The sequence below is a fragment of the Archocentrus centrarchus genome, chromosome 22, assembly GCF_007364275.1.
Source record: "Archocentrus centrarchus isolate MPI-CPG fArcCen1 chromosome 22, fArcCen1, whole genome shotgun sequence".
NCBI lineage: Eukaryota > Metazoa > Chordata > Actinopteri > Cichliformes > Cichlidae > Archocentrus > Archocentrus centrarchus.
This window is the reverse complement of record NC_044367.1, coordinates 16,206,524-16,228,451: the sequence shown is the minus strand read 5'-3', so window position 1 is coordinate 16,228,451 and position 21,928 is coordinate 16,206,524. Positions and strand designations below refer to the sequence as shown.

The window sequence follows — 21,928 nt, the reverse complement described above, 5'->3', positions numbered from 1 at the left end:
TCACAAGGAGAGAGATAGAAGGATTGGTAAGAATAATATTATATTATTAAAATGAACAGAATCAGTGCTGCCAAACCTCTGGGGCTGAAAAATGAAAATGAAGCATGTGCTAAAGTGTCAGATGTTGCAGTTCCTTAGATAGTCACTCCAAAAAAGTCGGTCCCTATTGAAGCCCGTGATAAAGGAGGTCTTGATAACCTCAGAAAACCATTGTTAATATTGACACCAGGGACTATTAAGTGAATTCCAGTCTTGCTCACACATTACACATGCCTGAACAGTATTTGCTTGCATAAGCCAAAAAAAAAAAAAAAAAAAGAAAAGATACATAAATAAGCCTGTCCTAAACCATTTTATACTACTGTAGGTCATGTGTGTTGTACTAGTTTCACGACAGCAGAGTTTACTTACTATGTTGCACAAATCTGATGAAGTTAAGCTTGAAAAACTGGCAGATCAATTAATTTAGAATAATTAGCTACGAAACTGATTGTTGATGCAGGAGTCCATTGCTAAGCTACCACTAGAGATTGTAGTCACACCCTTTGGATTTTCACGGAAAATCAGAACCTCATTTTTCACATACACATTAGTCCCCAGACTGTCTGAGGCAACCAAGAAAGTCAGGGACAGTCTCTTTTTAGTTAGCAATTGTTCAGAAACTGGCAATGAAAAGCACTTAAACAATAAAACAGGTTACCTAATGTGCATATAAAATGCTCACCTCTAGAACATCACAGGAGCACAGTAAGATAAAAGTACATATTCAAACAATCACACTGACAATGACTACAATCTTATAACCTGCCAATACACCTATCTGAAATAATTATCTCTCATTTTGTATTACAAATCTCCAGGACCTAAAACTACATCAAAGTTTTCCTCCCAGTGTGAATGCATGTAAAACTTATTCATGAAACTTTTCAATCAAATTCCTAAGCTTGTTCATCCTGGTTCCAAGGCTACATTCTGCCCTTCAAATGAAACCCAAAAAAGAAAAGAAAAAAAGGAAACATCATGTATTATTCATTCAGTTTCAATTAAATGTGGACTGCAGCCTCGCATCTTTGATAATAATGCATGCAGATTCATCAACAGTTCCCAATCCAGCTGCACTGGAATAAGCACATCAAAAACAATGACATCCTTTGTTCTTTATTCCCTCATTACCTGCCTCCAAATGGCACAAACCTTTAACGATCATAACATATTTGTCCAAAAAAGGGGGATTCAGCACAGTAAATGTTACTTGTGACCCTCTGTATTTAAAGATTTATAAAACCACACTCATATTACAAAAGCCAAAAATACGCATCTCACACATACACTATATTACAAAAAGTATTTGCTCATCTGCTTTCACACACATATGAACTTGAGTGACATCTCATTATTAATTCATAGGGTTTAATATGATGTTGGCCTGCCCCTTGCAGCTATAACAGCTTCAACTCTTCTGTGAAAGCTTTCCACAGGGTTTAGGACTGTGTTCATTGGAATTTTTGACCGTTGTTCCAGAAATGCATTTGTGAGGTCCACTGATGTTGGATGAGAAGGTCTGGCTCACAGTGTCCCCTCTAATTCATCCCAAATGCGTTCTATCAGGTGGAGGTCAGGCCTCTGTACAGGACAGTCAAGTTCTTCCACACCAAACTTGCTCATTCATGTCTTTATGGACCTTGCTTTGTGCAATGGTCTGCAGTCATGTTGAAACAGGAAAGGGCCATCCCCAAACTGCTCCCACAAAGTTGGGAGAATGAAATTGTCCAAAATGTCTTGTTATGCTGAAGCATTACGAGTTCCTTTCATTACAACTAAGGGGCTGAACCCAACTCCTGAAAAACAATCTCACAATATAATCCCCCCTCTGCCAAACTTTACACTTAGCACATCACAGTCAGATCAAATACTGTTCGCCAAACCCAGACTCATTAATCAGATTGCCAGATAGAGAAGCGTGATTTGATGGAGATGTGTTCTCTGGAGTCCAGTGGTGGGGTGCTTTACACCACTGCATTTGACGCTTTGCATTGCGCTTGGTGATGCAAGGCTTGGATGCAGCAGCTCGGCCATGGAAACCCATTCCATGAAGCGCTTTACGCACTATTCTTGAGCTAATCCTAAGGCCGCATGAAGTTTGGAGGTCTGTAGCGACTGACTCTGTAGTAAGCAGGTGAGCTCTGTGCACTATGCGCCTCAGCAGCTGCTGAGCCACTGTCACTTTGCATGGCCTACCACTTTGTGGCTGAGTTGCTGTCGTTCCCAATTGCTTCCACCTTATTATAATACCATTAACAGTTGACTGTGGAATATAGTAGCAAGGAAATTTCATCACTGGACTTATTGCACAGGGGGCATCCTATCATGGAATTCACTGAGCTCCTGGGAGCAACCCATTCTTTCACAAATGTTTGTAGAAGCAGTCTGTATGCTGAGGTGCTTGGTTTTATACACCTGTGGCCATGGATGTGATTGGAGCACCTTAATTCAATGATTTGTATGGGTGAGTGAATACTTCTGACAATATAGCATATAAAGAATAAATAGACATCTAAGTTAAAATCTGTGACATTTATAGATTTCTTTCTTTAATTCGCAGGTCTAACATGCATAAGATCAAACCCCAAAAGAAGCTGGCTACCATAACAAGGTCAGATCTAATCTACTGAGGTTTGATCAGTGGTCCATGCCTACATAAGGACTGCAGAGGATAGAATGATCAAACAGGGACAGAGGAGAGAGAGTTACATACAGTTGCACTGTAAAGTAGATACAAACACATTATTGGTAATGAGAGATATAAATCCAGGGTACCTGTAAGTAAAATCCACCACTGCTCTTATGCAATTTAAAATGTAGCTTGTAAAGCAGAAAAGTCTACACTAACAAGCCTAGTGGTTAAGGGAGGCAATTTTCAAATAGAAGCTGTGGCTTTAGATAAGCATCTTACTCTTCATGAGCCATTTGACAACAGTGAAGTACTATCAATTGGCTGAGACTCAATATGGAAAGAGCTTTAGCAAATGAGGCAAAGCAACAGGAAAACACCCTTTGCACTACAGATTGTGCACACACAGTATTTGTGTATGGTTTGTGCACAGTTCATGCGTAAGCACAAAGCAGTGGTTGTGGCAGTGTTTGCTCAGCTGTGACATGTATTTAGTGTGCACTGGATACAATTTCTCTTCTGGTGTCAATTTTATCCCGTTTGGTTTCCAGGAAAGTGCATCTGTGTGTGTGTGTCAAGCATAATGAGTGATACTGGTGATTCCCTTGAGGAGACTCAAAATGGCAACTGGCAAATGGAGCTGAGATTCATATGACCTGGTACCGCGAGAATTCCACATGGTGCTGAATTAACAACAATAAGAAGCTTCAGGGACTTTAGTGTGCACAGCATGACTGTAGTGGTCAGATTCATGAAGCAATGTGATATGCTTAATGAGTAAACAGGTTCTAAACTGAACACTTCAATTTGATATTTCAGTGACTAAACAGGATAATTGTTACCTGAAATCCAGTGCTGTTGGCTCTGATTACTACAAACTCGTTGAGTATTTTGTTTACAGTATCTATCTTACATTTCTATCAGCTATTCTATTTTTACATCTCTTGATGGAGAGATGTGTATATTTCAAAAACCTTCCATAACAATGTAAATCTATCATAAGGTTTTTTTTTTCCTTTTTTATTTGACACTAAGCTTTGATCTCTTGAGCTGGTGTGCGGCCAACGTAAACATCCATATTGACCCTGCCCTATGCCCAGACAGGCTTTGTGTCTCAGCAACGTCTTCGTCTTCCAGTGTGAAGGAGAAACACACGAGTCTATGCTGGACACCCAATGTTAGCTGCACACCAAGCAGAGTAATGAATATATTATGTGTGTGAGTGTGTTTCTTTATAAAGGCCTGGACTTCCACAACTTGTCTAACATGAACCATTTCAGCTATTCTAACAATTTCTGTAGCTTTGATTAGGGGTGTGCGATATATATATATATCGTCTACGATAATATAATTGCCGTGTTAATGATGTGCGAGCTGACATTATTGAGTAGGTTAATTAGGAAAAAAAAAAAAAAATCAAACGCCTCGGTTCCACACGCTCACTACTTTATGCTTTAGTATAGGCTGCTGTGCGTGTGCATTGAGAGCGCCTGTACTGTGTGCGCTAGCATAGCTGCCTGAACAACACACCTAAAGCTGGAAATGAGTGAACACACTGCGCCAGGGGAGGAAATTCAAATCAGTTTGTGATTTCATTTTGCTGTAATGTAGGTGGAATCCCTCTGGACAGCCTCTTTTTCGACCCCCCCCCCCCCCCCCCCCCATTCTGTCAAGCAATTGCTTTTGAAAAACTCGCCGAAATTTTTCTATTTACATTTGTCATGCCCAGGACACTTGAAAAAGAGATTTTAATCTGTGTTTTTCCTGGTTAAATAAAATAAAAAATAAGTTAATGTCTCAAAAACACTGATTTAAGTTTTATATTTTACCAGCTTGCACTTCTTGTATGAACACATTTTTAAATAATGCAAAATATCGTTTATTATCGTTATCGAGAATATTACAGAAAATATCAAGATATTTTTTTTTTGTCAATATCGCACACCCCTAGCTGTGATACATATACACAAAATACTAACAGTGTTATGTCTAGGGTGTTCACAGTTATTTCAATTGAAGTAGTTCATACTGTAGGCAGCAAAGTACCTGAAGTTGTAATTGTTTGACTTTTAGTATTAGATTCCAATGTTTTTGGATGTGGCCATTTCTGTTTTTGAAATTATTAATCATATGTTCTTTTTTTTTTTAAAGTTAGTATTAAGAGGTTTTTCAATGTGTTCCCTAAATGGCATACAAGCATATGTAAGCATTACATTAAATGTGTTTATTTGTGGAAACTACTAACCTGATAAAAGTAAGGGTTGGGCTCAGATTCTCCCACCCCATTGAAGTCCTCCACATTAATAAGCTGGAAGTCAAAGGTCAGGCCAGGGTTGGGTACCTGAAACTCAGGAAGTTGCTGAACATGAGGCAGGTTCCCCAGGTGTTTGTAGCGCCAGTTGTACAAGTTGCACAGGCTGTGGAATAGCAATATAATCACACAATCATTAGGCCACATCTGTGTTACTAGAATGCCGTTTCCCTAACAGGACACCAGCAGCACCTTGTAAATTTTATCAGTCAGCACCATCAGGGTTCCCACAGCTTAAGGCAAGTTATATGTATTTATTGCTTTTAATGCAACTAAAACTTAAATGAGAAACCAATTTAGCAGTAAATAAGCTTAAAGACAAAAATGACATCAATTTCTTGGTGTTTGCCCAGTTATTTAAACAATGCATCACGTCTGGGGGTGAGCTGTGTCCCATGAACTGCTATCCCAAATAGCTGGAGTGGACTTGATTCTTACATTAAAAGATAACAAGCACTGTGTTTCTCATTCTGCACAATACTCACTCTGGATTCCAGTGTCTTAACTGATACTATGTTTGAAACACCTGATGCACAAAATGATGGAAAACTTACTTAATTTGTGTTGGCATTTTTATGCACGTTACCATGTTAACAGGTGTTATTCTGATTATGTTGTTGTGCTCTGCAGTGAGATAACTCTTCTCAGTAAATCCAGTATCAAGGTATCATTTCCAACCTATGGCTGTTTGAACAGAACCTGACAATCCTGCTCACCTATCCTGCATCTCTGTGCTTGTTCTGTTGGACCTCAGTGAAGCTTTTGATACTGCTGACCATAGCATTTTATTACAGAGATTAGAGCATGCCATAGGTATTAAAGGTACTGCGCTGCAGTGGTTTGAATCATATTTATCTAATAGACTCCAATTTGTTCATGTAAATGGGGAGTCTTCTTCACACACTAAGGTTAATTATGGAGTTCAACAGGGTTCTGTGCTAGGACCAATTTTATTTACATTATACATGCTTCCCTTAGGCAGTATTATTAGAAAGCATTGCATACATTTTCATTTTTATGCAGATGATACCCAGGATTATCTATCCATGAAGCCAGATGACACACATCACTTAGTTAAACTGCAGGAATGTCTTAAAGACATTAAGGCCTGGATGACCTCTAATTTCCTGCTTCTAAATTCAGATAAAATTGAAGTTCTTGTGCTCGGCCCCACAAATCTTAGAAACATGGTGTCAAACCAGATACTTACTCTGGATGGCATTACCTTGGCCTCCAGTAACATTGTAAGAAATCTTGTCATTTTTGACAAGGATATGTCATTCAATGCACATATTCATCAAATATGTAGGACTGCTTTTTTGCATTTGTGCAATATTTCCAAAATTAGAAACATCCTTTCTCAGAGTGATGCTGAAAAGCTAATTCATGCATTTATTACTTCTAGGCTGGACTATTGTAATTCATTATTATCAGGCTGTCCTTAAAAGCTCCCTGAAAAGCCTTCAGCTGATCCAAAATGCTGCAGCTAGAGTCCTGACAGGGACTAGAAAGAGAGAGCATATTTCTGCCATATTGGCTTCTCTTCACTGGCTCCCTGTTAAATCTAGAATAGAGTTATAGAGTTTAAAATTCTTCTCCTCACATACAAGGTCTTGAAAAATCAGGTCCCATCTTATCTTAAAAACTTCGCTCTCAGACTGCTGGCTTACATGTGGTTCCTAGGATACTTCAGAGTAGAATGGGAGGCAGAGCCTTCAGCTTTCAGGCCCCTCTTCTGTGGAACCAGCTCCCCGTTTGGATTCAAGAGACAGACACCCTCTCTATTTTTAAGATTAGGCTTAAAACTTTCCTTTATGATAAAGCTTATAGTTAGGGCTGGATCAGGTGACCCTGAGCCATCCCTTAGTTATGCTGCTATAGGCCTAGGCTGCTGGGGGGTTCCCATTATGTACTAAGTGTTTCTTTTCATTCACCTCTTTCTACTCTATTTATACTCCACTCTGCATTTAATCATCAGTTATTATTAATCTCTGGCTCTCTTCCACAGCATGTCTTTTGTCCCGTCTCTCTCCCCTCAGCCCCAACTTGTCGTTGCAGATGACTGCCCCTCCCTGAGCCTGGTTCTGCTGAAGGTTTCTTCCTGTTAAAAGGGAGTTTTTCCTTCTCACTGTCACCAAGTGCTTGCTATTAGAGGGTCATTTTGACTGTTTTCTCTATAATTATTGTAGAGAAAATATAAAGCACCTTGAGGCAACTGTTTCTTGTGATTTGGCGCTACATAAATAAAACTGAATTGAACCTAGCATTACTGCCTGAATGTTTTTTTTTGTCCATTACAAAGCATCACAATTTTTCAGAAGATGGCTCAATAAGCTAAATTAAATTGATTTAGTTTTGACTGTTCTTGATTGTTGGACAACTGATTTTATAGTGTAAAACATGACAGTATATAGAAAAAAAGAAGAAATCAAAACAATGCTTTGTATAGAATAAAATATGTTTAAGGCATTATTTTTTCATATTAAGCTAAAAACTCTTTTATCCTTGTACGACGCACTGGACACTGTGATTGTATTTTGCCTGGTGACCCACCTTGCACGTGCACGGCCCTGTGCATCCAAGTCTATTGTGGGCACTCCCAGGCGGACAAATCGGGTGAAGAGAGACTGCTCCATGTTGGAGTACTTCTGGAAGGCCATGTTCTTGATGACTGGGGGCAACTGGTGGTGGTCGCCAATCATGATCCAACGCTTTAGCCTGCTGTAGCCATCCTCTGGGTTCTACAGATAGGGGAACACAAGATGAATAAGTTGTAAAAATACTGTTTTAAAAATACATTTACTGTGAAAATACATACGGATCAGTGCAGATGTTACAGCTAATTTAAGTTTACATTTAAATTTGACTACAGGAATAAACAGAAGTGTAAATACTGTATTAGCTGTACAAATCAACATCTGACATGCAAAGTCTAACACATATTCACATACAGTTTCAGTGTTCTAGCTAGCGGTTGATCGCCAGGCGCTGCACGGAGCTGAGACGCCCTCGCGCCGGGCTGAGGATTTCACCGCTTCACTTTCAGAGCTCTGCTGTCACTGCATTTAGCAAACAGGAGCCCGTGTTGTGCGAAATTCCGTTCCCCCGTGAAAATCTGTTCCCCCTGTGTCAGGAGCGCGAAATGCAGCCAGAGAGGCGGATCCGACTGAATTCACGGCGCTTCTGATCGATTTCTCGGTAAAAAAGCCACTGTAAAAGACTTGCTCGTAAATTAATTTGTTCCCATTTCATGGAGGGGGAACACAATATTTTGGATGGCTGAAATATTTGGTTCCCCCCGTGTAACTTTGGCAAATAAAGAGCAAATGTTTTCATATTCACAAGAGTTGTTGTTCTTGATGAGAGGAATAAACACTGTAAAAGACTTTTACCGAGAAATTGATCAGAAGCGCCGTGAAGACTGTCGGATCCGCCTCTCTGGCTGCAGTTCACTCTCCCGAAACAGGGGGAACAGATTTTCACGGGGGAACAGAATTTCGCACAACACCGGATTAGCTCATGCAGCCCCCAGTTTTTCAACAAAAACACAGCAGCAGCTGTTTTACGTGCAGTCCGTCTGCACACGCACAGCAAGCGCAAAGTGGCGGAACCGTTACTGAGAGGGTGCTCAGGTGGAGAAAAAGGAGACGTCCAAAGCAGCAGGGCTTACTCCTGTAACCACCCTAAAACTTTTACTGGGAAACAGCTGGAGGTCCTTAATCAACCACCTGATCAGCAACATGAAGAAAAGAGAACTTTATAGCTGCTCCATCCACCGCTGTTTGTTTCACACAGAAAAACTGCAGTACAGAAGTTAAAATGTGCAGATGAATTTTTATTACGAAAAATTATTTCTTATCTGATTACTTGATTAATTGATGGAATAACTGATAGAATAATCGATTACTAAAATAACTTATAGTTGCAGCCCTACTTGAATTCAGAAAGCCATAGCCAAACATTACTTTTCAGCAACAGTGGAGCTGTGAAAGGCCTTCAAGAAAAAATCTACAGTTCCCAGCAAGATGATGTCACTTCCTGTTGTTGCATTAAAATCGTGATAATTTATGCTTACAACATGGTGACTGATATTTGAACATAGAAAATGCTTTTAGCAGCTGATCCTTAAAACCTCTGGATTATGTTTTTATTGGGTAAGCTTTTTACGTGATTTCTGTCAAACCCATTAGTGAAAGTAAACAGCACTCTTGGACACATTAAATGCATGATATATAAGTGTAACTCTTCTAGATTATATGCAAAAATGATCACTCACGATCTAATAAGGCCTGGTTTAGCATTCTGCGTTGGTACTACGTACATAACCAAAAATCCTCTCTGAACCTAACTTAACATGCACATTGAGAAATGTAACTACATGTCCACAAAAACTGATTACTGCCTTGGCTTCAGAGGTGCTTTCTGGTTACATATGTAGGCACCGTCACTCAATTAACAAGTTGGAGCTTAGCATTAGCAACCCCCCTGCGCTGGGCTGAATAAAAATTTCTGGCCGAGTCACACACACACACACACACACTGAATTAATGAACACTGAATAAGTTAAAGTTACTGGGGTAAAGGTAAGGCCTGTTATAGCCAATACTCATATATGCTTGAGACCTTGGTGATTGGATGCAGGAGCATCTTTGGGTCACATGACTTTGTAACCTCATGTTGTACTTTAGGAAGTTTTATGACAGGTGGGCTCCAAAAGTGGAGTTCTGCAGACCCACCTGTGTTTTTGTAACATAGATAAGCAGGGGATAAATTCTATAAATTCTTCAACCAGCATTTCACAGTGACTGGTGCTTTTACTGATGAAACACAATGAATGTAGGTAAGGAGACCAACAGGAGAGAGAGAATGAAACCACAGTGAAACATGGCTGGGGGAATATTTAAAAGTCTGAGGATGTTTTAGTAGTCTGAAGTTCCATCCTGAAGAAGCAGAAGCAGCAGTACTCCATGCTCCATCCTCTTTTTTCTGGTTACCATGGCAAAACTATTTAGGGTCCCCCCCCTTCCTTTTTTTGCCTTCAAAAACATGTTCCCTGTGCACTTTCATTTGTTCTTCTGCAACATAAATGTGTACATATAAAGAAATTTCCCATTTCCTTAGATTTCAATACGTGGCCAATCTCCAGGAAGAGTGAGACAATAAAAAAAAAACAAAAGAAAAAACTGTTCTCTCTTGCGTATGTTTTTTTTAAAAAGTTTATTTATGTAAATTCAGTTTAAAACAGCAATTTCCCCAAGCCTCTATAATACTGCGGAGCCCCAGCAGTATTATAGAGGAGCCCAACAATCTAATGATCCCCTATGAGCAAGCATTTGGCGACAGTGGGAAGGAAAAACTCCCCTTTAACAGGAAGAAACCTTCGACAGAACCAGGCTCAGGGAGGGGCAGCCATCTGTCGTGACTGGTTGGTTTCATTTACTTGGGGCAATTGCTGTTTTGGTTATATAAAAACTACATCTTAAAATTTAGAATACAAACCAATTGAAATAGGTTTTCTACTACCAATAATTTAAATACAAATTTTAGCAGCTATTCTGAGGTCTTCTGGAGCCAACAATCTCTGTATGAGAGCTGCACTTCTTTGCCAGACCATGGAAGATTTTTGTAGAATTGCAGTCCTGCAGTTGATCCATGGCCTCAGGATGAAAATTGTTCCTCAGCCAACACACAGGACAATGGCTCTGGCTCCAGAATAAACTTTTTAAGGAGCTTCTGTTTCAGTTAGATAACTGTAGACTGTAATATCTCCTCTCAAACGTGTGGGAACAAGCCTGAGGCCAGGATTTTCTTCCTCTCTTCTTCTTTGCTTCTTCTTTCTTTTTTCTTCTTTCCTCTTCTGATTTTCACCTGTCAGAGAGGATGTACTTCTAGAGACCTCCTGTGTCTCACAGGCATTTCTCTGAGTCGAAGAGGTTGGTTGGTCTGCCCTCCTCTGCTGAATTTTAATCAAGGACTTTTCCAGATCTTTCATAGAATATACTGCCTGAGATTTTCCCCTTTGTGATCTGAAGACCTCATGGTTATTTTTTTCTGACTTTCTACATTCCTTCTTCTTTCTGTTTTTTCCTTTTGTTTTTTCAGTTGTTTCGAGCCTCTGGGCTTCTTTCCTTTTCTGAATTTCAACTGTTCGAGAGGCCAAGGTTGTACTCTCAGAGAGCTCCTGTGTCTTACAGGCATTTCTCTCAGTTGCAGAGGTGGGTTGGTCTGCCATGTTCTGAGTTTCTCCCAGTTCTTCCAAGGCTCTGGGCTCAGAATGATGATCATCTAACTCGGCTAGAGTTGGATCAGATTCTAGTGTTGATAACTCAAGAGACATTTCCCTCAGTCGCAGAGGTGGGTTGGTCTGCCATGTTCTGAGTTTCTCCCAGTTCTTCCAAGCCTCTGGGCTCAGGGTGATGATCATCTAACTCGGCTAGAGTTGGATCAGATTCTAGTGTTGATAACTCAAGAGACATTTCCCTCAGTTGCAGAGGTGGGTTGGTCTGCCATGTTTTGAGTTTCTCCCAGTTCTTCCAAGCCTCTGGACTCAGGATATTCATAATCCAACTCACCATGAGTTGGATCAGATTCTACCGCCAATAACTCAGAGACATTTCCCTCAGTTGTAGAGGTGGGTTGGTCTTCTATGTCCTCAGTTTCATCCAGTTGTTCTGAGCCTCTAAAACAACAACTGAACAACTGAGTGAAACTCAGTGATTTGGCTTGAGTTTGATTGGATTTTATCGGCGATAACTTAGAGGCATTTCTCCCAGTCGCAGAACTGGGTTGTTCAGCTGTATTCTGCTGAATTTCAGTCTGGGATTCCAAAACTTGTGTAGGATCTGGTGACTGAGATTGTCCCAGGTGTGATCTGATGAACTGTGCAGCTTTTCTAAAAACCCCGCGTGGCATCTTTGTTTATCAAGTAAGTCCAGATGATATTACTCTAAATCTGCAATCTAATTCTTTGGTTACGCTTTACAAGACTGCGCTGTGTAAACCAGGAGAGATTTTCTGTATGTGTTTTCAAGATTCTGGCATACTTAAAGACTTTAAGAGCAAAGGATGCCAACAACAAAAAAGGCCTTTTTGATGATGGGATCTGTAGACAGTTGTGTTAATGCACTGTTTTGACTAACGGTGTTGCCGTATAAGTCGGTCTCGCGATGTCGAGAGTAACACGAGGTTTTGCGGAGACACGTATGCTAGGCGTTCTCCCCCATGACATTTTGTGGATTGTCTCCCAACAGCTTGGTATTAATAAATACTGAAACCTGGATCATACGCCTTTCTCGTGATTGACATGGTGTCAGAAGTGGGATCTCTCTCGCTGCGACTGAGCCGGACGGAATTTCACAGACAACTCGGCACCAGGAAAGGAGGTGAATAAATCGCCGGAATGGCAGATGGATTCAGACGTCCCGATCCCTTCGTCTTTGACGGAAATGTAGCAGAAAACTGGCGTAAGTTTGAACGTGAATACGAAATATTTATCACCGCTGCACACAGTGATAAGCCTGCCAAGACGAGAGCATACATACTCCTCAATCTGGCGGGACCGGAGGCTATAGAAAGGGAGCAGTCATTCACATATGCACCCGCGGTCACGGATGGCGAAAACGTCATCACACAGGCGGAGTCCCGGGAGGATCCCGTCTGCCTGCTACGAAAATTTAGAGAAATATGTAACCCGGAAACAAACGTGATAATGGAGAGACACAATTTCAATTCTCGAGGCCAAAAACCAGCAGAAACAGTTGAATCGTACGTGAGCACACTGAAAAACCTTGCCAAAACGTGCAACTTCGGCCAATTACAGGATGAACTTGTTAGAGACAGACTGGTCGTTGGAATATGTAATGACAGTGTCAGACGTTCCTTACTCAAAGAAACTGACCTCACGCTAGCAAAGGCTATACGTATCTGCCAAATAAGTGAGCTCACAGACCAACATACAAAAACCCTCTCTGCACCTAAATATGCGACAGCTGCCAGTGTGGATACCATGCAGATAAAACGCAGTAACAAACCCAAAGGCCAGTTGAAATTTAAAGCCAAACCGGAAAGTACACTGATCTCAAACTGCAGCTACTGCGGAGGCACGCACCCTGCCCAACGCCACCAATGCCCGGCCTTTGGTCAGCAGTGTCACGGCTATGGGAATTACAACCATTTCAAGAAGCTGTGCAGATCAACAAGAGTTTGCAAGTCTAGCAGACAAGTAAACAGCTATTGACAGAGGCAGATTCTGACACTGACACTTTTATGGTTGAGGGCTTGTCAATACAGGGAGACAACAATATCGACACTATACACACTGAGGACTGTTACAAAGGGGAAGGACACTGCACTGTCATGATTAATGACAAAAGCCTTAAATTAAAAGTTGATACTGGGGCCAAATGCAATCTGATCTCCCTCGATACATACAAAGCCATCAAAAAACATGAAGAAATATGCAAACCAAGTAGAATGATAAAACTTGTTGCTTTTGGTGGGACTGTGATCGAGTCAATTGGCACAGTGACTCTGCAATGTGAGCTCAATGGACAGCACCACATGCTAAAATTCCAAGTTATTCACAAAAATGCACAGCCTATACTAGGCTTACAAGACAGCCTGAAGATGAAACTGGTCACCTTTAGCAAAGATGTACACCACATAGACACTGTTCAGGATCAAACCATATCACAGAGGATGTTCCAGGAATATGCGGACTTGTTTACAGATGAACTTGGTGAACTACCTGTAACCTATGTAATGAAGTTAGATCCTACCGTGGTGCCAGCCATCAACCCCCCCCCGCCGCATTCCTGTGGCAATGCAGGAAAAGGTGAAACTGGAACTCCAGAGAATGCAGGACCTTGGAGTAATCGAACCAGTGGACGAGCCCACTGAGTGGGTCTCTAATATGGTTGCTACACACAAGAAAGACACAGATGAGGTTCGTTTATGCATGGACCCACGAAACTTAAACAAAGCACTAATGCGCCCCCATCACCCAATGCGCACAGTAGAGGAGGTGGCAGCGCAAATGTCAGGCGCCACTGTCTTCTCCGTCCTTGATGCCAAAAGCTCATTCTGGCAGATTAAATTAGACAGTGCCTCATCTCTCCACACCACATTCACTACCCCCTTCGGCAGGTTCAAATTCCTCAGGATGCCCTTTGGCATCAATATCGCCTCCGAGGTTTTCCAAAGAGCTATGGAACAAATATTCGCCGGATACCCATGCGCTATAATCGTAGACGACATTATTATTGGTGGTAGAGACGCAGAAGAGCATGAGAAAAATCTGAGAATGGTTCTGGACCGGGCCAGAAAAATAAAGCTCAGACTCAACAGAAACAAATGCAAATTCGGGCTCAGGGAGGTGAGCTACGTAGGACACGTGTTCACTGAGACAGGCCTCAAAGCTGATCCTACAAAAATAGCGGCAATCAATAAAATGTCCCCTCCGGAGGACAAATCAGCCTTGCAGCGCTTTCTGGGAATGGTCACTTACCTGGGTAAATTCATCCCGAACCTGAGCGAAAGAATGAGCTCCACTGGATTCAAGATGGCGCCGGTGTGTGTGGCTTGCCGTCAGCTGTTACCTGTTTTGCTTATTTTCGCTTTGTTTCTCTTCAGTAATGTCTCCACTTTTTTGGTTTATGACCGCCAATTCCTTCTAACTATCAAAGTCATTGTTGAAGAGCAATATCGACTACTTCCAGGACGTCAGGAGTTTCGAGTCCCACCTGTGCTGGAGACTGTACCTCTGTACCTTCGCCGCAGCCCACTTTGTCTTCATGCAAACAAGAAACGCCACAGGAAACGAGGGAAACGAGGTGGTGTGTCAGCGAAGTTTAAACACTCCCCGATGGTCAACCCCCGCGACTTTCTGAACCGTCTTGCCCCGGACCCCAAGTGGACCATATCCTGGCGATCACTGGAACCCGCTTATCGGTGGATTGTACCTGTGGCTCCGCGACCTACTGTCCAGCTTCCTCGGCATCCCTCACCCCGTCTCCGTAGAGGTGGAGTGGATCACCGGAATCTTCGCCCCCTGGGTCGTGCATCGCAGCCGGATAGCAACTCTGTTTTAGCCAGGCTTGCCCTGGTTAATGCTAGGTCTCTAGCCAATAAGACTTTTATCCTGAATGACTTCTTCACCTCTCGAGGCTTGGATTTTCTCCTAGTGACGGAAACTTGGCTAACCTTGGGTGAGTTGAGCCCGTTTTCTGAACTTGTCCCTCCAGGCTGTCACTATTTCAGTTCTCCTCGGTTAACGGGCCGAGGCGGAGGGCTAGCTACTGTCTATAAAAACAGCTTCAGCTGCCGGCAGCTAACAGCTGATGTTTACTCCAGCTTCGAACTGCAGTTATTTGAAATCAAGCTGTCCACCCCTGTACTGTGCGCACTGGTTTACCGACCACCGAAATACAGCAAGGATTTTATCCAGGACTTCTCTGAATTTTTGGCAGGAATTATGCCGAAATATGACAGTGTTTTAATCCTAGGTGATTTTAATATTCATGTCTGCTGCTTAAATGCGCCCATGACTAATGATTTCTTAAATGTCTTGGACTCTTTTAATTTTGCGCAGTTAGTTAAAGGCCCGACACACGAACATGGACATACTCTGGATCTTGTACTGTCTAGTGGCCTGCCTCTCTGTGACATTGAAATTTGTGAGGTTAATTTTTCTGATCACATGCCTGTAATATTTGAGATTTCACTTTCATGTCAGTCAGCCAAACCTGATGTGCCTACACACCGATCTCGTATGGTTAATTCAGTTACTGCTGATCACTTTATTCGTTGCTATCAAAATAGCTACAATGCAGTACTTCTTGATTGGCCCAGCCAGCTGAACACTGACGACTTACTTTCTCTGTTCTATTCCACCTGTTCAGAAATCCTTGACACCATTGCTCCTCTCAAAATCAGGAGACCAAAACTTAAAACTGAGCCTTGGCTGAACAGTGGCACCAGAGAACTCAGACAGATGTGTAGAAAAGCCGAACGTAAATGGAAAAAGGATAAACTTCAAGTGTCTTTTGATGCGCTCAGAGAATCTTTACTGAACTATCAGAGAGCTGTAAGAGCAGCAAAAACAAAGTATCTCTCTGAGATTGTGTCTAATAACTGTCACAGACCACGCATTTTATTTACTGTTATTAACTCTGTTCTAAATCCTCCCGGTGCTCCTCCTCTTGTTGCGTCTAAAGCTGTGTGTGAAAAATTACTAAGATTTTTTGTTGATAGGATAGCTAATATTAGGTCTCATATTATCCCTCCTGTCACTGACCCATCTGTTCACACAATAACCGCTACTACCTTTGACCACTTTGAGCCCGTGTCTCTCTCACTGCTGAATGAAGTAGTCAACCAGTTGAAACCAACAAGATGTCCTTTAGATATTATTCCATCTCGCCTACTAAAGGATGTTTTTTACACAGTGGGAAAGAGTGTGCTGTCTATTATCAATAGCAGTCTTAATTCTGGTTGTGTCCCTGCTGATTTTAAACACGCTGTGGTAGAACCTATTCTTAAAAAACAAAACCTTGACCCAACCATTTTATCCAACTTCAGACCAATTTCTAAACTGCCATTCTTTCAAAAGTCTTGGAGAAAGTTGTCCTCCTTCAGCTCCAGACCTTCTTAGACCAAAATGGTGTTATTGAAGTATTCCAGTCTGGGTTTAAAGCATATCACAGTACTGAAACCGCACTTTTAAAAGTTTTAAATGACCTTTTAACTATTACTGATTTGGGGGACTCTGCCATTTTAGTACTCTTAGACCTTAGTGCTGCCTTTGATACCATAGATCATGGTATCCTTTTATCTCGACTGGAACACTTTGTTGGTATTAAAGGGACTGCACTTAAATGGTTCAAATCCTATTTAACGAACAGAAGTTTTACAGTTAGGCTGGGAGAGATTTCTTCCTCTGAAAGCCTGCTCTCATGTGGGGTGCCCCAGGGGTCCATTCTTGGCCCAGCCCTCTTTTCAATTTATATGCTCCCCTTGGGTTCAGTCTTTAAAAAACACTGCATCCCCTTCCACTGTTATGCAGATGACTCGCAGATCTATCTGCCACTGAAAAAAAACTCAGTGAGTCCTTTGAAGGCCTTACTGGACTGTCTGGAGGAAGTTAAAACATGGATGGCTCAAAACTTTCTTAAATTAAATGAGCAGAAAACCGAGGTCATTGTGTTTGGTACCCCTGACCTCTATGACCTTGGCCCCTTAAAGATATATAATAAACCCTGTGCAAGGAACTTGGGGGTGATCCTTGACACAAATCTTAGTTTTGACAAGCACATTAATACCGTCATCAAATCTAGCTTCTTCCATCTTCGTCTGCTTGCAAAGGTGAAGCCATTTCTCTGTTCCACGGATTTTGAGAAAGCTATCCATGCTTTCATTTCATCTCGACTCGATTACTGTAACAGTCTCTATTCAGGTGTCAGTCTGTCGCTACTTCGTCGTCTGCAACTGATTCAAAATGCAGCAGCACGATTACTAACCGGCACTCATAAACGAGACCATATATCCCCCATACTTGCATCCTTACACTGGTTACCAGTCAGTTTTAGAATTGATTTTAAGGTTTTATTATTTGTTTTTAAGGCGTTGCATGGGTTAGCACCTACCTACCTCTCTGATCTTATAAGCCTGCACACTCCCATCAGATCACTGAGGTCTGCTGAGCAAATGCTCTTAACTGTACCGAGGTCAAGATTAAAACATAGAGGTGATCGGGCTTTTGCAGTCGTTGCTCCGAAATTATGGAACAAGCTGCCCCTTCACATCAGGACCTCCCCTACAGTTGACATCTTTAAATCTCGTTTGAAAACCCATTTTTATTCTTTGGCTTTTAAATCAAAATGAGTACTGGATACATTACTGATGTTGTTTTCTTTTATTTTTATTTTTGTTTTTATAATTTTATGCTTCCTGTTTTAACTATCTCTTTTACATTGTGTTTTAAGTTATTTTATTTATCCTAAATGTACAGCACTTTGGTCAACTGCTGTTGTTTTTAAACGTGCTTTATAAATAAACTTGACTTGACTTGACTTGACTTGAGCGAACTGACGCAGCCACTACGGCAACTGCTACGCAAGGATGTGGCTTGGAGCTGGACGCAACACCAACAGGATGCGTTTGATGGACTCAAGTTGTGTGTCACAAGGCCACCAGTGCTCCGTTACTACGATGTCACAAAACCTGTGACTCTCACCTGTGACTCTCACCTGTGACGCATCACAACATGGTTTAGGTGCTGCCTGCCTTCAGAACGACATGCCAGTGGCTTATGCATCCTGCGCACTGACCGAGACAGAACGGAGGTACGCACAAATTGAAAAAGAGCTACTGGCAGTGGTCTTTGCTTGTTACAAATTCTATGACTACATCTATGGCAAACCTGTTGTGATTGAAACTGACCACCAGCCCTTGGTCACAATCCACAGTAAGCCCTTTAATGCAATCCCTGCACGTCTGCAGTGCATGATGTTGACGCTACAGAAATTCAACCTGACCCTGATGTACAAAAAGGGGAAACACCTCTACCTGGCTGACACCCTCTCACGCGCACCTAGACGTGATGTGGGTCCTTCAGATGAGGAAAAGCACGAGTTTGAGGTGATGTCAGTCCAACTGATATCCCCACGGCGGCTTGTTGAACTGCGTGAACACACAGCCACGGACCCAGTCCTCCAGACAATCACCCAGTTTATCAGAAATGGATGGCCCAGGTGCACAGGGAGAGTGCCCGTAGAGGCCAAACCATATTTCAATCTCCACGATGAACTCACCGTCGAGGATGACATCATCATGCGAAGGCACAGAGCTGTCATCCCTACTTCCTTGCATTCCGAGTATATTAAGGCGCTACACAAGGGCCATCCAGGTGTGGAAGCTACAAAGAGGAGGGCGAGAGAATGTGCATTCTGGCCTTCAATAAATGAGGATGTGGAGACTGCTATACAAGCATGCAGTACCTGCAACAGCCTGAAACCACACCAACAAAGAGAACCACTAAAACTACACGCAGTACCTGATCTGCCCTGGTCTGTCGTTGCCACAGATATATTCGAATGGGAGAACCACCACTACCTTGTACTCGTGGATTCTTACTCAGGCTGGTTTGAAGTTGACCAGCTCAGCAACATGTCCTCCCTAAGTGTAATTAACAAACTAAAACGACATTTCTCTGTTCAGGGCATACCACAGAAATTGTATTCAGACAACGGCACTCAGTTCACGAGTCAGACATTCCGTGACTTCACCAAATCTTGGGACTTCACACATGTGACGAGCAGTCCCGACTACCCGCAGTCCAACGGCCTCAGTGAAAGTGCTGTACGGAGTGCAAAGAAGCTGCTGGAGACGACAAAAAGGGATGGGACAGACTTTTACCTGAACCTGCTAAGCCTGCGTAACACACCACGGGACAAGATCCCGCACAAAGACTGCTGTCCAGGCGGACCCGGACGGTCCTGCCCATCTGCAAACATCTGTTGAAACCTGCAGCAAGATCAACGGCTTATGTCAACGCCCAGCTCACAAAGAAACGTGAGACACAGAAACGTTATTATGACAAGTCCAGCAAACCCTTACTTCCCCTGCTACCACATCAAGTAGTGAGACTCCAAACGGAAAAAGGATATGACAGGATGGGCATTGTGAGGCGAAGATGCAATGAACCACGCTCATATGTAGTTGAGTCTGAAGGGAGAGAGTACCGACGTAACAGAAAGCACCTCCTGCCAGTGATGGAACCACAACCTCCTCGACCCCACTCACACATATAAGCGAACAGAAACAACCTCAATATAAACACCAACCTGAAGCAACAAACCTTGACGCGGAACATGTATACCCAGAACAGTGTCAAATACCAACTACTGCAGAAAAGAGTCCCAACAGTGTACTGCAGGAGAGCCGGAGAGAAAGCGTGGCACAGCCTTCCACATCCACATATGTCACCAGATTTGGCAGAGTTTCCAAGCCAAACAGAAAGTACCTGGACTGAAAGTAAAACTTAAATCAAGGCACCATTATATAAGTGGCTTAAATGTACACATGGTGTAAACTGTTATATTTTGTTGGTTAGAATGAGTAGCTGTTTCGCTCTAGACTGTAACGTTTATGCACCACCTTAACTCAGTTGTACTCTGTTTTATTTTTGATATGTTCAGCTTTGATTGTCAATTCAAGTTCTAACAACAAGTTCTAAAATGACCTACTATCAGTCAGTTGTGTTTATTTTGCATGTTAGGCCTACAAAGGGGGATGTAGACAGTTGTGTTAATGCACTGTTTTGACTAACGGTGTTGCCGTATAAGTCGGTCTCGCGATGTCGAGAGTAACGCGAGGTTTTGCGGAGACACGTATGCTAGGCGTTCTCCCCCATGACATTTTGTGGATTGTCTCCCAACAGCTTGGTATTAATAAATACTGAAACCTGGACCATACGCCTCTCTCGTGATTGACAGGATCTTTTGATCTTAAGAATGTTTAAGGTTTGAATTGTGGTAACATTCCAGAGGTATACTTAAACATAGATCTAAAAATTGCTGTTACCATGGCAACTTTTTTTTCTTTTAAATAACAACTGCTTCAATTGGAAAACAAACTGTGGGTTTAAAATCCACTGACTGTATGTTATAGCATAGTCCTGTGATCTCCCCCACCCACCCAAGTGGCATCTGGGTGGCACTGAGGCTAAGACCAGATGCTCAGTGTCAATAATACACAGTGTGTGAGCGAATACTGAAAGCCCACCTAATCAGATGCTCATTTAAGAGTTACCAGCAGCACTTAAATAAGATCAAATGCAGTCACAGAGACACATGTAAGCAAGCATGTTACATCCTTGACCCCGTATCAGTTAAAAGAAACAAAGGATCTTTGACATCCTTCCAGGTTTTACATTGACTAGTTTCAAAATACAACCTCAACAAGACTCAGACTGGATTAAAATTACAAACCTGTAGAAGCCAAAATAATTGTTTTCTTTGCATTAAAAAAACCCCCAAACAAAACAAACAAAAAACCCATCTAATTTAGGGACAGATTAAACTCTATATAATCAGTGACCCCTATTTTTGAGAAAAGACACTCATTGAAAGCTCCCCCACTATTATTGATATTGCTTATCTGCTACTACCATACTACAGTAAGACCATGGAAACACATGAGAGGGTGCTGGCCCAGTGTTTGGTACAAGAATTGGATTCTGGTGCCATCTGGTTGCTGGTTGGTTTTTGGTCTACTGACGTACCAGGATAAAGACCCATAAGTTGGTTTCAGCCATAGTCACAATCGGGAAGCAAGTCAGTGAGATTCAACCTCCGCAGCCTAAAGAGGATGCTGCAACACCATGAGGACTGAATGACTGTGTGAAGGATGCTGACACTTATGAAATTTGTCTTACCTTGAATATGCCTTAGCTGAAGTTGCGTTTATATTATGTGTTTATTTACCTCAAGTGCTATGCTTTTGTGTCTGAACGCAGGGACTCAGACCCATGTGGTGTGCTCTGTGGATGAGGATGCTTTGATTGGTAACATCAGATTGTTTAATGGTGACAGAGGTTTCTGGAGTGGGGAGATTAATGTTGCATCCTACATTGGCAGCCACACCATTTGCGTGTGAGAGTTTCATGTTAAATTCATATGATTTGAGCAGCATTTGGCGCCTGCTATAAAATATGTTAGCAAAAAACAGCTCCCGCAGTAGATTACACATTCACCTTGGTCAATACTGGCACCGGGCTGAAAAAAATTTCTGGCTAGAACCCTGAGTTTGTCATATTGCCAAATGCACTGTTCTTATTTGGAGCTGGTCCTCATACAAATCTAACATTTCAACCATTGTCTAAGACTTATTTAAATGCCAATCACTAATAGAGTATGACTAGCTGGTAGTAAAAGGGAAGGGGAGAATCA

General features: G+C 42.0%; 1 protein-coding gene across 1 annotated transcript in view; it reads right to left on the bottom strand.

The window, feature by feature from the left end:
• The window catches only part of aqr (aquarius intron-binding spliceosomal factor), a 74,172-nt gene that overhangs the window by 17,906 nt on the left and 34,338 nt on the right, over positions 1 to 21,928 (bottom strand). Inside the window, exons 30-31 of the mRNA XM_030719166.1 lie at positions 7,536 to 7,723; positions 4,917 to 5,088 (exon numbers count right to left, since the gene is read on the bottom strand). Coding sequence (XP_030575026.1) covers positions 4,917 to 5,088; positions 7,536 to 7,723 — 360 coding nt within the window. The remainder of the gene's footprint in view (positions 1 to 4,916; positions 5,089 to 7,535; positions 7,724 to 21,928) is intronic.